Here is a 16,035-nt window from a genome sequence, read left to right as displayed (position 1 = left end):
TCTATCACCGCTTTTTTTTTTTTTTTAAGATTTCATTTATTTATTTGCCAGAGAGAGAGAGAGAGAGGGAGGGAGGGAGCGCACAGACGGGGAGCGTCAGGTTCCCTGCTGAGCAAGGAAGCCTGATGTGGGACTCCATCCCAGGATTCTGGGATCATGACCTAAGTGGAAGGCAGATGCTTAACCCACTGAGCCACCCAAGCATCCCTCCATCACCCCTTCTTGACTTTACTTTCTTACTTCCCTTCTGAGGGCCAAACTGAGAGGGAACTCAGCTCCGCGAAGCTCCCTAGTTCTTGCATTAGGGCCTCTGGAATCCTAGCAACCCCTACCCTACTCTCAAGCCCTGAAGCCCGGTGCCTAGACTAAGAGGCCGTGGGCGCTGGGCCACTGGGACTCCGCAGACCGGCTTCTAGTACCCGCCCTGTGGCTGTGTGAACGTGGGTCCATCACGTTTCCCCTCTAGTTTCCCCATCTATGATGTGCCCCCTGCAGACCTCTATGCTTCCTACCAGCTCTGCCAAATTGGTTCTGACACCCGGTGCTAAGGAGGCTGGGCGCTGGCTGGAGGGGACCTTGCCTGGTCTGGGCCACACACTGCTGGTTCAGCGGCCTTTGCATTCTCAGGACCGAACCGTGGTGACTGCACCCCGGAAAGGAATGGCCGCGGCTGAAGTTATTTGTTCTGGGGACTCTTCCCCAAGGGAGTCACCTGAATGGATCTGAGTTCCAGCCGAGGGTGGGGGACAGATTCCTGGCTCCTGCGCTGGGTCTGACTCTCGTAGGAGCTCGGGGTCAGAGGGGTGCAAAGCAGCGTAGTGGCTGGGTTCCGGCCGCCTGGCGAGCCGCAGGGCTGTCATTGCAGCAGACTAGGTCAGGCGGCTAGTCTGTTGGCACCTCAGACAGTAGGTATTACCGCGCGCCTGCTCGTTTCCAGGAGCCGCCCGCAGCCAAACTAGTCCGCTTTTCTCCCACTTCCCATCTCTTCATTTCGGTTTGTTCCCTGAGAGTCAGACTCTTCGCACCAACCCCGTCCAAGACATTCTCTGAGGACGCGACTTGTCGCCAGCTTCCAGTTGGGTCCGCGCCAAGACAGGTTTTACTTTCATTTCCCTGGCGCGCGCGCGCCTCAACTGCTGCAGAGGTCAAGGACAGCTGGGCGCTGGCCCACAGCCAGGGAAGGTCCCGTGGTCTGGACTCGTTCCTTCCACTTCCCACCAGCCCTGGGGGGGTCGGTCTGCAGAGGTCCCTGTGGCTGTGCACCGTTGCCTCCTCTCTGTGTCTTTCTGGAAAGCCCACGATTCCGTGGGAGCGGGTGGGGAGTGGGGAGAATTCGCTCCAGCTCCTCTGCAGGATCGCGGGGCGCGACCTAGATGCAAACTTCGCTTTGAGCTTGGGGCTGCTTCAGCGCGCCCAGCGAGCGCAGGAGTGGAGACTGGGCTCCGCTGCTGCTGGCTCCGGCGCCTGCTCTGGCGACGCCAGGAATTCCCACCTGACAGCCTTGGCACGCTTCTTATCAGCTCAGGTGCGCCTCGTCGCTCCAGCACAGAGATCTGAGGCTCGAAAACCCCGCCAATTACTTGTTTAAGCGAAGTACTGGAATGGCAGCTCGGGATTTCGCTACAACGCACGTATCTTCGAAAGTGCGCGTGCGTCTGCGTTTGCGTAGGTGTCGGACAGGAACCAGAGGGTTCCCCTCAGGGGTCGTGGGGTATAAATTGAAAAAGTGTATAAAATTTGCCAAATGTTGGCATCTGTTTTTCCTCCGTGTAACCTCGGGTTCGCTTAATCATCGCCACACACACACACACACACACACACACACACACACACACACACACTCTACTGAGGTTTCAGTTAAACGGTCGGATCTAGAAGGAAAACCACTGCGGGAGTTCTGCTGGTGATTTGTTAACGTGGAGTTTCATCCAAGTTGCAGTGATTGTAGATTCACATTGAGTAGAAGGAAGAAAGGGAAGGAAGAAACATCTTTAAAATCTCACTGTCAAGAGAAAGACAAAAAAAAAAAAAAAGAAATTCTGGTTAATGATGATACACTTGTGTGTGTGCGCGCCCAAGAATTCTTAAAGCGTCAGATTATAAATAAACCCCAAAGCTGGGTAATAAATGTATGTATCCTGAAATCATATATAAAGACAAAAATATGCTAAATATTTGTTGTATTGGTGTCTCAGTTTCTTCTTCACATTCCAACTGAATTATTTTTAGGCCCTCAATCCAAGCCTTATTCTTAGTAATGTTTGGAGTTTAAAAAAATTTGTGGTGGTGGTTTCTCAGCTAAAGCCAGTATGACCATACTCAGGTCATGAAGAAAAATAATGAGAAGCAATATATAATATTAATGATATTAATAAGAATAAAAGTGAGTAGCTAAGTGCATTGCATAATTATCTCAGATGCCTCTTTTTTCAAACAGGAAATTTTATAATGCATTTATTATTCATATGTTTCAAAAGGACGCTGCTGAGCTAAGGGTTTGTTTACAAAGTTCATTTGAAAACAAGCTTTAAGAAACTTCCTGGAGTCATAACACAAAATAGTTTTCCTAAAGGACACAATCAGCTTTGAAGATTTGGTCACTCAGAGGGAGAAGTAAAGCAGGGTTCAAAACTTGGCACTTTTTTGGGATCTCTGACTTCTTGAAAGAGCTAATAAAATATAGATCCTTTCTAGAAAAATTCACATGTACAAAAACCAAATTAAGTATAAAACAGGCATACAATTTGCTGCCTCATTTTTGTGCTTTTGCACAAAATAGATGGACAGAAACAATCAATTCTGGAGCACCTGGCTGGCTTAGTTCGTAGAGCGTGCGACTCTTGATCTCAGGATGGTCAGTTTGAGCGCCACATTGAATGTAGAGTTTACTAATATATATATATTTAAAAAAAAAGAAAGAAAACATCAGTCCCTGTATGTGATAAAGCCAGAGACAAACCTCCCTAAGCTTAAAGAATACGTGTTGCTCTAGGACAAATGGAAGAGAATATGGAGAAGAGGGTGAACATACAGAAGCTTGTTATACTAACGGCTCTAACAGAACAAGATGAGATGCCTTCGAGAGAAACTCACTACTGATGACACAGTGAGTGGCATTAATAAATGGATTATAAAAGAGGTTATTCAACCATTTGGATTTCATCTGTGGCCAAAGCTGTTAACAAGAGCAACCATTATGCTACCTGCCTCAAGGTGGGGATCCTATACTATCAGATTAGAATGAGGCAATTCTTACGTATTGGCCTACATGATTTGAAAGTGCATTTATTCCTTTAACAGATATTTACTGAGCATGTATGATATGCCTAGCTCTGTGCTAAATGTTGGGCATACAGAAATCATCAATGCAAACATCATTCTTTTTTTCTTTTTTTAAAGATTTTATTTATTTATCTGACAGAGAGAGAGAGGCAGCGAGAGAGGGAACACAAGCAGGGAGAGTGGGAGAGGAAGAAGCAGTCTACCTGATGAGCAGGGAGCCTGTAGCGCTTAACCAACTGAGCCCAAGCGGCTTTTGAAATTTCTTTTCTGAAAGATTTTATTTATTTATTTGAGAGAGAGCAAGAGAGAGAGAGAGGGCATGAGCAGTGGGGAGGGGTAGAGGGAGAGGGAGAAGCAGACTCCCTGCTGAGCAGTGACCCCCCCCCCCCGCCTCCCCCCTCCCCCCATGGGGCTCCATCCCAGGACCCCAGGGATCATGACCTGAGCCGCCAAAGGCAGATGCTTAACCAACTGAGCCACCTAGGTGTGCTGTTTTGAAATTCTTAATAATTTTTTTTTTTTTTTTTTTTTTTTTAAAGATTTTATTTATTTATTCGACAGGATAGAGACAGCCAGCGAGAGAGGGAACACAAGCAGGGGGAGCGGGAGAGGAAGAAGCAGGCTCATAGTGGAGGAGCCTGATGTGGGGCTTGATCCCATAACGCCAGGATCACGCCCTGAGCCGAAGGCAGATGCTTAACCGCTGTGCCACCCAGGCGCCCCTGAAATTCTTAATAATTTTTTAACAGAGGGTCCTATGTCTACATTTTGCTTTGGGCTCTACAAATTATGTAGCCTGTCCTGCTTACCAAATAAACATGCAAGCTAAGTAAAAGCAGGCTGTAAACTCTTACAGCACTTATATACTTACACTGTAACTGCTAATGTCAGGGGTACTTAATATGTGTGTCATGATCCAACTAGTCATATAATCACAGGTGTGAAAGCAACTGCAGGGCGATTTCCATCAACCATCTCTGAAGCCTCCTTCCTATACCCCAAACATACACCCCAGGTAGAAACAGTGTGTCTGCTACACAAATTGAATTTGAAGACAAGGTTCGCAGCTCACTTACTGTCCCTAAGTTTTACCTACGTAGAAAGTCTGGAACCACCCATGAAACATGGACATCAGTTAGGAAGTTATTGCAATAGTTACGGTGGAAAGTGATAGGGGCTCAGAGAGTGGCTCAGAGAGTGGGTGGCAATGGGGGTGGAGAGAAGTATACGTATTTGGGAAGTAGGATCAGTAAGGCTGAGTGATGAATGTAGGGCTGAGAGAGAGGCATGTTGTCAAGGGTGAGGATCGTTAAGTCTGCTAGGCAGCTGAGTGGATGGAGATATGGCAAAGGATCAGCAATTTTCTAAATGGTCTCCTTTGTTATTGGTTGTTGAGACCTTTTGAAGAGGCCGCAGCCCCGCCCGCGGACATTTGGTTAAGTCTAACTCTCACACTGCCTCTCTGAACTGTAGTGGCTAACCACAGGAAGCACTTGAAATGACTGTAGAGATCAACCACTCACTCCGCAACAGACAACTGCAGGAGCAGAGGACTGATAATTCTTGCTCACTAGTAATTGGCCCTTTTTCCTTCTAAAGCGTGAATGAAAGGTATCTGCTGTGTACACATCATCATTGTGTTGCATATTCTTCTTCCCTTCCTGCTCCTGCCAGACATCAGTGAAAACAAATCTGGGATTGCTTTACTCCCTCACTCTTTGGTGAAAGGTGATGGTGGTTATCTCGAGGGGATGGTCTGGCTTTCAGCCAACCTCAGTAATCAGAAGCCTTGTCAGGGCTTATCAGTTTCAGCAGACTGGCAACTGTTGGCTGAGAAGCAAAGTACAGCTCCAGCGTATGCTAAATATGCTCACATGTGTGCATAAACATATGGTGCCTTTATACATATAGCTGGGATATGTCAGAATCCCTATGCTACAGAACACACATGTGAAATGGAATGGCAGCCCACCTATGACCCAGCAGGTGGAATATGCCTTATAGCACACAGCATTTACTTCTAGACTTTGAAAACAACTAAGCTTTGGGGTGCCTGGGTGGTTCAGTGGGTTAAGCGTCTTCCTTTGGCTCAGGTCATGATCTCAGGGTCCTGGGATTGAGCCCAGCATTGGGCTCCTTGCTCAGTGGGGAGTCTGCTTCTCACTCTCTCTCTGCCCCCAACTCATGCTCTCTCTCACGCTATCTCTGTCACTATCTCTGTCTTTCTCTTTCTCAGATAAATAAAATCTTAAAAAAAACAACTAAGCTTCTATTAAAAAAAAGTTTAAATAATTTGAACCAACGCTTGTTAATAAAACTCAACACATTTAAAAAGTAAAATGGCACTTCTATGTCATGTACAGAAACTCAAAATGGCCTAAATACAAGAGCTAAAACTATGTAACTCTTAGAAGAAAACAGGAGCAAATTTTTATGACCTTGGATTTGGCCATGGAATTAGATATGACACCAAAAGCACAGAAAACAAAAGAAAAAATAGATACATTTGTATTTCATATGGTATACACACACACACACACACACACACACACACACACAAAATGGAATACTATTCAGCCATAAAAAAGAATGAAGTACTGATACATGCTACAACATGGATGAAACTTGAAAACATTATACAAATGAAAGAACCCACAAAAGGTCACATATTGTATGATTCCATTTATATCAAATATCTGTAATAGGTAAACTCATAGAGAAAAAGCAAATTGGTGGTTACAAGGGGCTAGGGGAGGGGAAATGGGAGTGGCTGCTTACTGGGTATGATCAAAATTGTTTTGGAACTAGATAGAAGTGGTAGTTATACAACATTGTGAATCTACTAAATACCACCCAATTGTATGTTTTAATGGGGTTAATTTTATGATATGTAAATTTCACATTTTTTAAAAAAGTTTTATTTATTTAAGTAATCTCTATACCCAACATGGGGCTGGAACTCAAGACCCTGAGACCAAGAGTTACGTGCTCTTCCGACTGAGCCAGCTAGGTACCCCTTTGCCTTAAAAAAAAGTAAAATGGGGAAGGAACATGACAGCTGCCTTAAAAATGTGAAAGTCTAACCGAAAGATTTGTGTGTGCGTTGTTTTTTTTTTTTTTTTCTTCTTTTTTTTCTGGGTAGTTCCAGAGAGTAAAATTAGGGGAAGTTACATGACAACTCTAACATAAATGAGGAAGACCTTTCTAACAATAGGGCTTTTAAACAGTGGAACCAGCTACCTCAGCTACCTCGCAAGGAAGTAGGTTACTCCTCACTGAAAGTGATCAAGTTGTATGATGAGCTCTTCAGGGAAGTTATAGAGAGGATTCTTGCATGAGGTGTGACTGAGGCTTTTTTTGGCTTAATTATTTTCCAGATTAATCTGTTATCTTCCCTCCACCCTTGTAACTAGGCTGATTCAGTTTGACCACAAGCAATCTGCAAATAAATTCCTAGAGTTAAGGTATTCCTTCCTGAGAATTTCAGTTCTCCTCGTGTAGCCCAGCCCTCTCAATCTGTAGGGGAAGAAAGTATGGCACAGAAAGAGGAAATGATCAATTAAACTTTCAGAAGTTGAAACTCCAACCCTCTGGACTGCCTGTTCAGAGTTCAAGCTATTGCAACTTCCTGTTGGTAGTTGGGGGAAATTGTACTATCACCCATTAAAAATATTTAAGCACCTACTGTATAAAAGACACTGGTCAGAACTCTTAGATATAAATGGTCAAGTCCTCAATTAATGAGTAGCGATAAGCAACCAAGAAGATAATCACATTTGCAAACGATGGAGATTCCCCAAACTTCAGTCTACCACCTGTAATTATCCTACTACTAAAACTTCCTCAGATACTAATAATTGACAAAACAAAGTCATCTGGGTGTCTCACCAGCCAAATCTTAAATGATCAATACGAGCAGCAAACAAGAAAGTGACCTAGATGATTCCTAGACTGGATGATGAGACCCACTAATTCACTGTATTGCGTGATTGAGTAGGGAAGTAGGAAGTCATCACCCGCTCTGGCAAGAGCCCTGGGACCGCTGCAAGGAGAGAAAACGTAGAAGGGAGGGCTCCCTGGGAGACACAAAGCCTCCTCCTTCGTACTCCGTTGGATCCGGCCAGTTGGGAGGATCCCGGGGATGCCGCGTTTTTCGGTGGAATCCAGCCCCCCCCCCAACTTCGGGCACTCCGGGGGAAGCCCAGGCCAACCGCCCCCAGCCCACCCAGCACTGAAGCACGAGGCGCCTCAAGATTGCGCAAAAGCCTCTCCCTCCCCCCGCCTGCTCGGTGGCATGTTCCTAAAATTCCCATCTGCACAACATAAACAGGAAACGTGCAGCAAAAGCCCTGGCAGTGCAAATTCCATGCTCCAGTCGAGGGCGGGAGAATCTCGTCTTTGGGAGCGGAGTAGAGGGGGGAGGGGAAGAAGCAAACTTTCTAGGAGACCCCTCAACCATCCCTGTCTTTTCTTCCCAGATCCAGAAAGAAAGAATAGAGAAGGCGGAAGGAAGGAGTCCCCGCTTTGGAAAAAATTAGGGGAGGGGGAGGGGGAGGGGGAGGTGGGCCACGAAGGGGCAGCTAGGCTTCAAAGTGAACCGCCTGGAGAGGCCGCGGGGGCGGGAATACCCCTGGCCGCCTAGCCTGCAAACCCAGCGGTCCGCGCTGCCCTAGATGCCGCGCCGTGGGCTCACCGCCCGCTCGGGGTTCCCGAGGCAGCGCGGGTGGGGGCGGGGGAGGAGCGGGCGCTCCGCGCGGCGCAGGCGCACAGTGCGCCTCGGTTGTCAAACATGGCTGAAGTGCCGCCGCTGCCGCTACTGCTGCTGCAGGGAAAATGCTGAGCCCTCCCGGGCCGGGTGGGCGGCGGCGGCGAGGGCGGCTACGAGCACCTGCTTCCCGGGCGCGGCGGCGGCGGCCATGGCCCGGCTGGCTGACTACTTCATCGTAGTAGGCTACGACCACGAGAAGCCAGGTAAGGGTGTGGGGCGGGCACCGCCCCCAGGCCTCCCCGCCCCCGCCCCCCCTACCCCCCCGGCTGCAGTCCAGTGGGCTCTGCGGGGCTGGGCGTCGCAGCCGGGGGGCGGGGAGGGCCGGGCCGGGCGGCGGCGGAGCTGGCGGTCGGTGTCCGGCCTTCTCGGCGGCGCTGAGCCTCGCGGTGGGCGTGAGGGGCCGGCACGAGGGGAGGGGGAGGGGAGGAGGGGAGGAGGGGGAGGGGAGGAGGGGGAGGGTAAGGGGCCGCGTCCGCAGGAGCCCGGGGAGGCCCAGCTGGGGAGAGTCTGGGTGCCGCGACCCGAGCCCTGGAGGAGGCCGGGTACCAGGGGCAGTGCCCTGGTGCCGGCGGGATTGGGTCAGGACTGCAGGGCTGGGAGGGCGGGAGCCAACTGTGTTAAGTTCCTCGGGGATAAACTTCTGCCCTGCATCCTGAGTGAGTAACGAGTGACGCAGGGGGCTGTCCTCTCCAAAAGGAAATGCTGAGAGTCCAGTGCTACCTCACCCCTGCGTTGTTGGGGGCCTGTCTAGTCACCGCCCCGGTGAACGCGTGGTACCGGGGAGGGGAAGAGGATCCTTGCACTTCTCAACATTTCTAGGAAATGCTCCCTGTTCTTTCAGGATAGATATGACAGTCATTTCAGAGGGTCTGAACACTATCTTTTAAGTAAGGTCAGCCGACCGCTGAAAGTCTTGTTTCACGTTCATTTGTGCTTTAAAAAAATTTTTTTGGATTAAAAGTTTTTTTTTAGTATAGTTGACATGCAGCGTTTAATGTGTGTTTTAATTATTCTTACAATTCATCACAAAACATTCTTCATAAGGAACAGTTTGGCAAATGCATTGTATTTGTTTCGTCATGAACTTCTGCAATTTAAGAAAATTAAGGGTTCATGCACGTTTATTTTTGTATTTGCATTTCTTTGTGTTAGTGTATAGCTAAGCCTAATGTAATTAGTTGAACCGGGAAGCACAACTATTTCAGTGTAATTCCAGTTGCACATTGGCAAGGAATTTTGGATAGTGGCATACAGTACCTTCATCTTTCAGTGGAGATGCTGAGATTGTGCTTTGCTGATGGGTACAGCCATTTGTAGCGTCAGAATGTCATTGTTCTACCCACTCTTGGTCAACTGCCCTTCACTATTACTCTTCTAATAACTTCCTTTAGTGGGAACCTTTTATATTTTTACATCTTTCACTATTCACAACCTGATTGAGGTCAATTGTTAAGAGAAGGGGTTGGGCTGTGTTTAAAGTGTCTTCTGGCTCCAACATTTTATTTGCTAGTAATTTTGCATAGTCTGGTGTCTCTTACCAAGGTTAACAATATGAAGAGTCACAGTTTATTTTTAATATTATTTCGTTTTTACCAACATTGTTTTTTCCCCTCACTTAAAGCTGAAACAATCACATACTTGCAGAAAACTTGCCGGTGAGGTACAAAGAACTTTATTCTCTGCACCATTTGAGAGGAAGCTGCTGACCTGACGCCTTGTCACCCCAGAGTGCTCTAGTGTGCATTTTTATAAACAGGGATATTCTCCTGCATAATCACAATACAATTATCAAAATCAGGAAATTTGTACTGATACAGTACTCCATTTACCAACTGGTTCAAGCTTTGTTGATTTTTCTGTTAATCTTTGTACTGGCAAAAGGATCCCATTCAGAATTATATGTTGCTTTTACTTGTCGTATCTCTTTAGTCTTCTTCATTCTGGAACAGTTCCTCCATCTTCTCTTGACTTTCATAATCTTGGCACTTATGAAGATTACAGAGCAGTTATTTTGTAGAATGCCCCTCAATTTGGGATTATCTGTTCTCTTACGGTTAGATACATACTGGTTATGTACTTGGGTAGAAATATCACAGAAGTCATGCTCATTGCAGTCTTCAGGTGGTACACAATTTCAGTTTATTCCGTTATTGGTGATTTTCACTTTGATTACTTACTTGATACAAGTAATGCCTGCCAGGATTCCTTGCTATAAAGTTAGTATGTAGTTGTTAATACACAGTGTTGTGTGGAGTACTTCAAAACTATGTAAATATCTTGTTCCTCATCTAACTTCTAATGTATTCCTGTATTCCTATCTGTATGAATGTTTCTTCGTGGATTATATTCTGTTACTATTTATTTCAATGTTTAGATTGTTCCTCATTTGGCCAATGAGAGCCCATTCAGGCTGGCTTTTGTGTCCTTATGGCATGTGCCCATCATTCTTTGAGCATGTCTTTACTTTTTGGCACAGATTTATCCTGTACTGTACCTGCCTTAGTCCTGCAGTTGGCTGTTTCTCTGGGGAGCCCTGGATCCTTTTAGGGGAGAATGACCTTTTGAAGCTACAATCTCAGTGCTAGTATGTTTGCTGCTGTTGGGTTGTTAATGCTCCCAGACCCTCTTAATGGATGAAACTGGGAATACATAGATGTACACACACACACATTTACATTTATATTTATCTGTATATATTGAAAATGATGAGTTCACACTAATACCTCCAATTTCAGCACAACACTCCACGGTCCATTCTAGTTTTTTTTCTTTTTCATATTTGTAATATTCTTCTCTGATAGTGAGAAATCTGGCTTCCATTATCCTTAATATATTTACTTATTTGTTCACATCTTCCTGTATTTAAGCAAACTTTCATATTTGCTACCACCGTCTCCTCTCCTGGATGCCTTTTTTCTCTGCTGATTCTTTATTCTATCCCTCCCACTCCACTACCCATCTCAGGAGCTAACAGCCCATACCAGGATGTCCCAGTTCAGGGACACCTTCTTCAACCTGCTCTGACTCTGACTCCCAATGTTAGTTTCCCCACTGTTTGTGGGTGTATTTCTTTTTTCTTTTTTTAAGATTTTATTTTTATTTATTTGACAGAGAGAGACAGCCAGAGAGAGAGGGAACACAAGCAGGGGGAGTGGGAGAGGAAGAAGCAGGCTCCTAGCGGAGGAGCCTGATGTGGGACTCGATCCCAGAACGCTGGGATCACGCCCTGAGCCGAAGGCAGACGCTTAACGACTGCGCCACCCAGGCGCCCCTGTGGGTGTATTTCTTATCCCACTTAGGTTCTGATACCCCACATTGGGCTGCTTCCATGTGAAGACATCCTCTTCACTCGGTTCACACCTAGTGCCCCATGCAAGGTTGCCCCTCTGTGTTGACCCTCCCTTCCAGTGCTTGGGCTAAGCACATGTATCTTCCCACATGGACTCCTTCCTTGGTTCACTTGGGCTCTGACAACCCCCACCCCATCTAGGGCTAACATGACTACTCACCATCCCACAGGAGGGAAAAGGAAGATTATTTTATATTTTTTATTATTATTTATTATTTTTTGGTGGGGACAGAGGGAGAGGGAGAGAGAGAATCCTAAGCAGGGTCATGCCCAGCGCTTGAGCCATATGTGGGGCTTGATCTCACGATGCAGAGATCATGACCAGAGCCACAATCAAGAGTTGGACGTCCTACTGACTGAGCCACCAAGGTGACCTATTTTTTATTTTTTTAGTAAACTCTGCGGCACACATGAAGCTCCAGCTCACAACCCCAAGATCAAGAGTCGCATGCTCTACTAACTGAGCCAGCCAGGCACCCCAGGGAAGATTATTTTTTTAAGTAAGAAAATCCGGAAGCTTTTATAAATTGTACAATCTGGATAGTAAAATGTATGATTTTATTATAATTTTTTTACTTGGGATAATTTTTCTTTAGGTACGTTTATTGAAGTATAATTTACATGTAATAAATTCACTTTTTTACCTGGACAGTTCAATGCGTTTTGACAGGTGTATACATAAACGTAGCTACTACCACAACCAAGGTATAGATACAGGACATTTCTGTCTCTACAAAATGTTCTTTTGGGACACCTGGGTGGCTCAGTCAGTTAAGCGATTAAGAGTCTGACTTTGGCTCAGGTCATGATCTCAGGGTCTTGGGACAGAGATGGCCTCAGGCTCTGCAGTCAGGGGAGTCCCTCATTTTCTCCCTCTGCCTATCCCCCTGCTTGTGTTATCTTGGTCTCGCAAATAAATCTTTAAAAAAAAAAAAAAAAAAAAGTTCTCTTTGCCCCTGTGAAGTCAGTTCCCTCCCTAGCCTCTGGCAGTCACTGATCTGTTTTCTGTCCTTTTGTTTTTGTCTCTTTTTGAAGGTCATCTAAATGGAATTATATAGTTTTCTATGTCTGGCTTTTTTACTACTTGGAAGAATATGTTTGAGATTTATCCACTTTGTATGTATTGTCAGTTGTTCCTTTTTGTTGCTGAATATAGTACAATTTATTTATCAACTCACCAGTTGGTGGACATTTGAGTTTCCATTTTCAGCTATTACGTGCAAAGTTATTCTGGACATTTGCATACAGATCTTTTGAGTGTATATGGTTTCATTTCTCTTGGGTAAATACCTGGGAGAAGAATTGCTGGGTCATATGATAAGTGTCTGTTTAACTTGCTGTGAAACTGCCAAACTATTTTCCAAACTGGCTGTGCCATTTTGCATAGTTACTGGCAATGTATGAAGGTTCCAGTTATTATTTTATTTATTTTTGTTACTTGAAATAAAACAAACTTTTAGCCATTGTAGTGGATATGTAGTGGTATCTCATTGTGGCTTCAATTTGCATTTTCCTGGTTACTAATGATGTTAGTCACCTTTTCATGTACTTACTGCATTTGAATATTTTTTGTAAAGTCTCAGATCAAATTTTCTTTTCTATTTGATTGTTTAGCTTCTTATTAAGGCTTTTTTGTTTTGTTTTGTTTTTTGATTTCAAATACAGGGGAGCCTGGGTGATTCCATCAGTTAAGCATCCAACTCTTTTTTTAAAAGATTTATTTGAGAGAAAGAGAGAGTGCGCAGGGGGAGGGGCAGAGGGAGACAGAGAGAGGAAGCAGATTCCCTGCTGAGTGGGCTTGATCCCATGACTCTGAGATCATGACCTGAGTGGAAACTAAGAGTTGGTTTCTCAACCTACAGAGCCACCCAGGCGCCCCCAGCATGGGACTCCTGATCTCAGCTCAAGTCTTGATCTCAGGGTTGTGAGTTCAAGCCCCATATTGGGCTCCACGCTGGGTATGGAGCCTACTTTAAAGACAGATAGATAGATGAATTAATTTCAGATACAAGTCTTTATCAGGTATTTTGCAAATAATTTCTTTCAGTCTGTGGTTTGCCTTTTCATTTTCTTAACAGTGTCTTTTGAAGAGCAGATGTTTTAATTTGGGATAACTTTTTAGACATTTGAATACTTCTATATCTTGAATTGTATCCTTTGAGTAGTCCTTTTTATGTAAACCCTCTGTAAGAACTTATTGGAAGAAAATCCACTAAATTTGTGTACTTTGAATTGTAAGTGAATAATAAACCTAGTTGATTCTGTAACTCTTTATTATAAAGCTTTCTTTGGAAGTTAGTATGATTTTATTACCTAAATCTCTCTCAAGCTAATCAGATTATGATAATATGATAAGGAAATGTGTGCTTAATACCACAGTGTTCCTGGAATTATTCCATCAGTGCACTCTATATTTGTTCCTAAAGTGTCTTTTCAATTAGTAATACTTTTCATTTGAATTTTTTTCATGTATCTACATTAAAATTGGATCGAAAGACCAAAAACCTTGTCTTTCGAAAAACTGCTTTTACAAACTGAAAAAAATAATCCATGCTTTTTGAATTGTATACAAACAAGAGTGCTTGGCACATAGTAGATGTTCAGTAAAGACGTATTGAGTGAATACACAATTGCTGAAATTAGAAAAAGTATAAGGAAGGAGTGTGGTTGTGAAAGGATAACAAGAGGGATTTTTATGGTGATAGAACTATTTTGTGTCTTGACTAGGTGGCAGATACATGAACCTACATTTGTGATAAATTGAGTAGAAGTAAATACACAGACACACACAAAAATGTGAATAAATACAGTAAAACTGGGGAACTCTGCATAAGAAAGTAGATTGTATTAATGTCAGTATCTTGGTGTTGATATTTTACTATGATTTTACAAGATGTTACCATTAGGAGAAGCTGGGTAAGGAGAAATGGGATTTCTGTGTCATTTTTTACAATGATCTCAAAATAAAAAATTCAATTTAAAAAAGCTATAAGATAGGGGCACCTGGCTGGCTCAGTGGGTGGAGCATGTGACTCGTGATATCAGAGTCATGACTTCAAGTCCCATGTTGGGTGTGGAGCCTACTTAAATAAATAAATAAAAGAAAATTAAATTAAAAAGCTATAAGATATAGCTATAAGATAAAAAGATACTAGTAGTATTCTTATCTTTTCCTTAATGTTGATGACATAAGGAAAGGTTATTCTATAAAATTCCAGGAAAACATCACTCAGTGGCTGAACTATTACATCTTTTGGGTATATCAATTTAACTTTATCATTTATTATTGGATATTTAATGTGTTTCCAGTTTCCTGTTCTTATAATATACTGTCATGCTAAGGAGATCTTACCTTAAAAATTACTGATTTTTATGACAGTTTGATTTTGATATTTTGAAATTAAGACTTTATTTTCCTGACTTTGCATATGACTGCATACTATTTAGGAAGTTAGGAAATATCATTTGTTTCTGAGAGGTGAACTTATTTAGCCAACTCTCTCTTTCTCTCTCTCTCTCATTTTTTAAGATTGTATTTATTTAGGGACGCCTGGGTGGCATAGTCGTTAATAATCTGCCTTTGGCTCAGGTCATGATCCCAGGGTCTTTTGAGAGAGAGTGAGAGAGCATGAGAGGGAGGGGGGAGGAGGGAGACGGAGAAGCAGGCTCTGATGCAGGGCTCGATCCCACGACCTGAGCTGAAGGCAGACACTTAACTGACTGAGTCTACCCAGAAGCCCCCCAACTTTCTTTTCTTTTCTTTTCTTTTCTTTTCTTTTCCTCTTCTTTTCTTTTCTTTTCTTTTCTTTTCTTTTCTTTTTAAGGGTTTTTGTTGTTGTTTGTTTCTTTGTTTATTTATTTGTTAGAGCACAAGCAGTGGGAGCAGCAGGCAGAGGCAGAGAGAGAAGCAGGCTCTCCACTGAGCAGGGAGGCCAATGGGGGACCAGGACCCTGGGATTATGACCTGAGCCAAAGGCAGACACTTAACTAACTGGGCCACCCAGGCATGCCTATCTTTATTTTTCTTTTTGTTTTTATTTTCTTACACTTTTACTGAGATTTGTCCAAGAAAAATTAATAATGACCACATGGGTTAATCCCTTATATGACTTTACTTTTTTTTTATTTTTTTACTTAAATATCTTTTTTTACTTTTATTTTTTTAAAAAGAAGGCCCCACAGACAACGTGGAGCTTGAACTCATGACCCTGAGATTAAGAGTTTTGTGCTGTACTGATTGAACCAGCCAGGCACCCCTCTTTTGTTTATTTTTTGCTGTCCATTAATACATTTAGAATTTAATGCATTTATCTATATAGTATTTAACCTGGAGTCAAGTATCTTAATCATTTGAAATTCTTGTATTCTTTCATATCAACCCACTTAAGTATGTTAGAGAAAGATTTGAAATACTTCTTAAGTATTTCATTAGTTTTATTTAGGCAGTATGAATGAGATAAGCTAAGAGGTAAACTTACGCACAATACCTGAAATATAGTTTGAGACATTTTAAAGATGGATAATTGGTTATTATTGAGCCATTATAATTCATAGTCAGCCTGGATTCCTTCCCCTCCCCCATCCTATATTGAAGTACAGTAGTTGGGTTTTCTTATTTGCTGTTTGTTGCCAGTTG

General features: G+C 43.7%; 1 protein-coding gene across 5 annotated transcripts in view; it reads left to right on the top strand.

The window, feature by feature from the left end:
- Nucleotides 1-8,043: 8,043 nt before the first annotated feature.
- SBF2 (SET binding factor 2) overlaps nt 8,044-16,035 on the top strand; it is a 452,107-nt gene continuing 444,115 nt past the window's right edge. For 3 of the 5 annotated variants that reach the window (XM_026486069.4, XM_026486067.4, XM_048217049.2), the window contains exon 1: nt 8,045-8,253. In XM_026486069.4, coding sequence (XP_026341854.1) covers nt 8,199-8,253 — 55 coding nt within the window. In that variant the 5' untranslated portion in view covers nt 8,045-8,198. Of the gene's footprint in view, nt 8,254-16,035 lie in introns of all 5 variants that reach the window. The other 2 variants (XM_057316868.1, XM_057316867.1) reach the window with 1 other exon arrangement.

Source organism: Ursus arctos, unplaced genomic scaffold (genome assembly GCF_023065955.2).
Source record: "Ursus arctos isolate Adak ecotype North America unplaced genomic scaffold, UrsArc2.0 scaffold_22, whole genome shotgun sequence".
Lineage (NCBI taxonomy): Eukaryota > Metazoa > Chordata > Mammalia > Carnivora > Ursidae > Ursus > Ursus arctos.
Note: the sequence above shows the minus strand (reverse complement) of the source record. Positions and strands in the feature narration are given on the sequence as shown.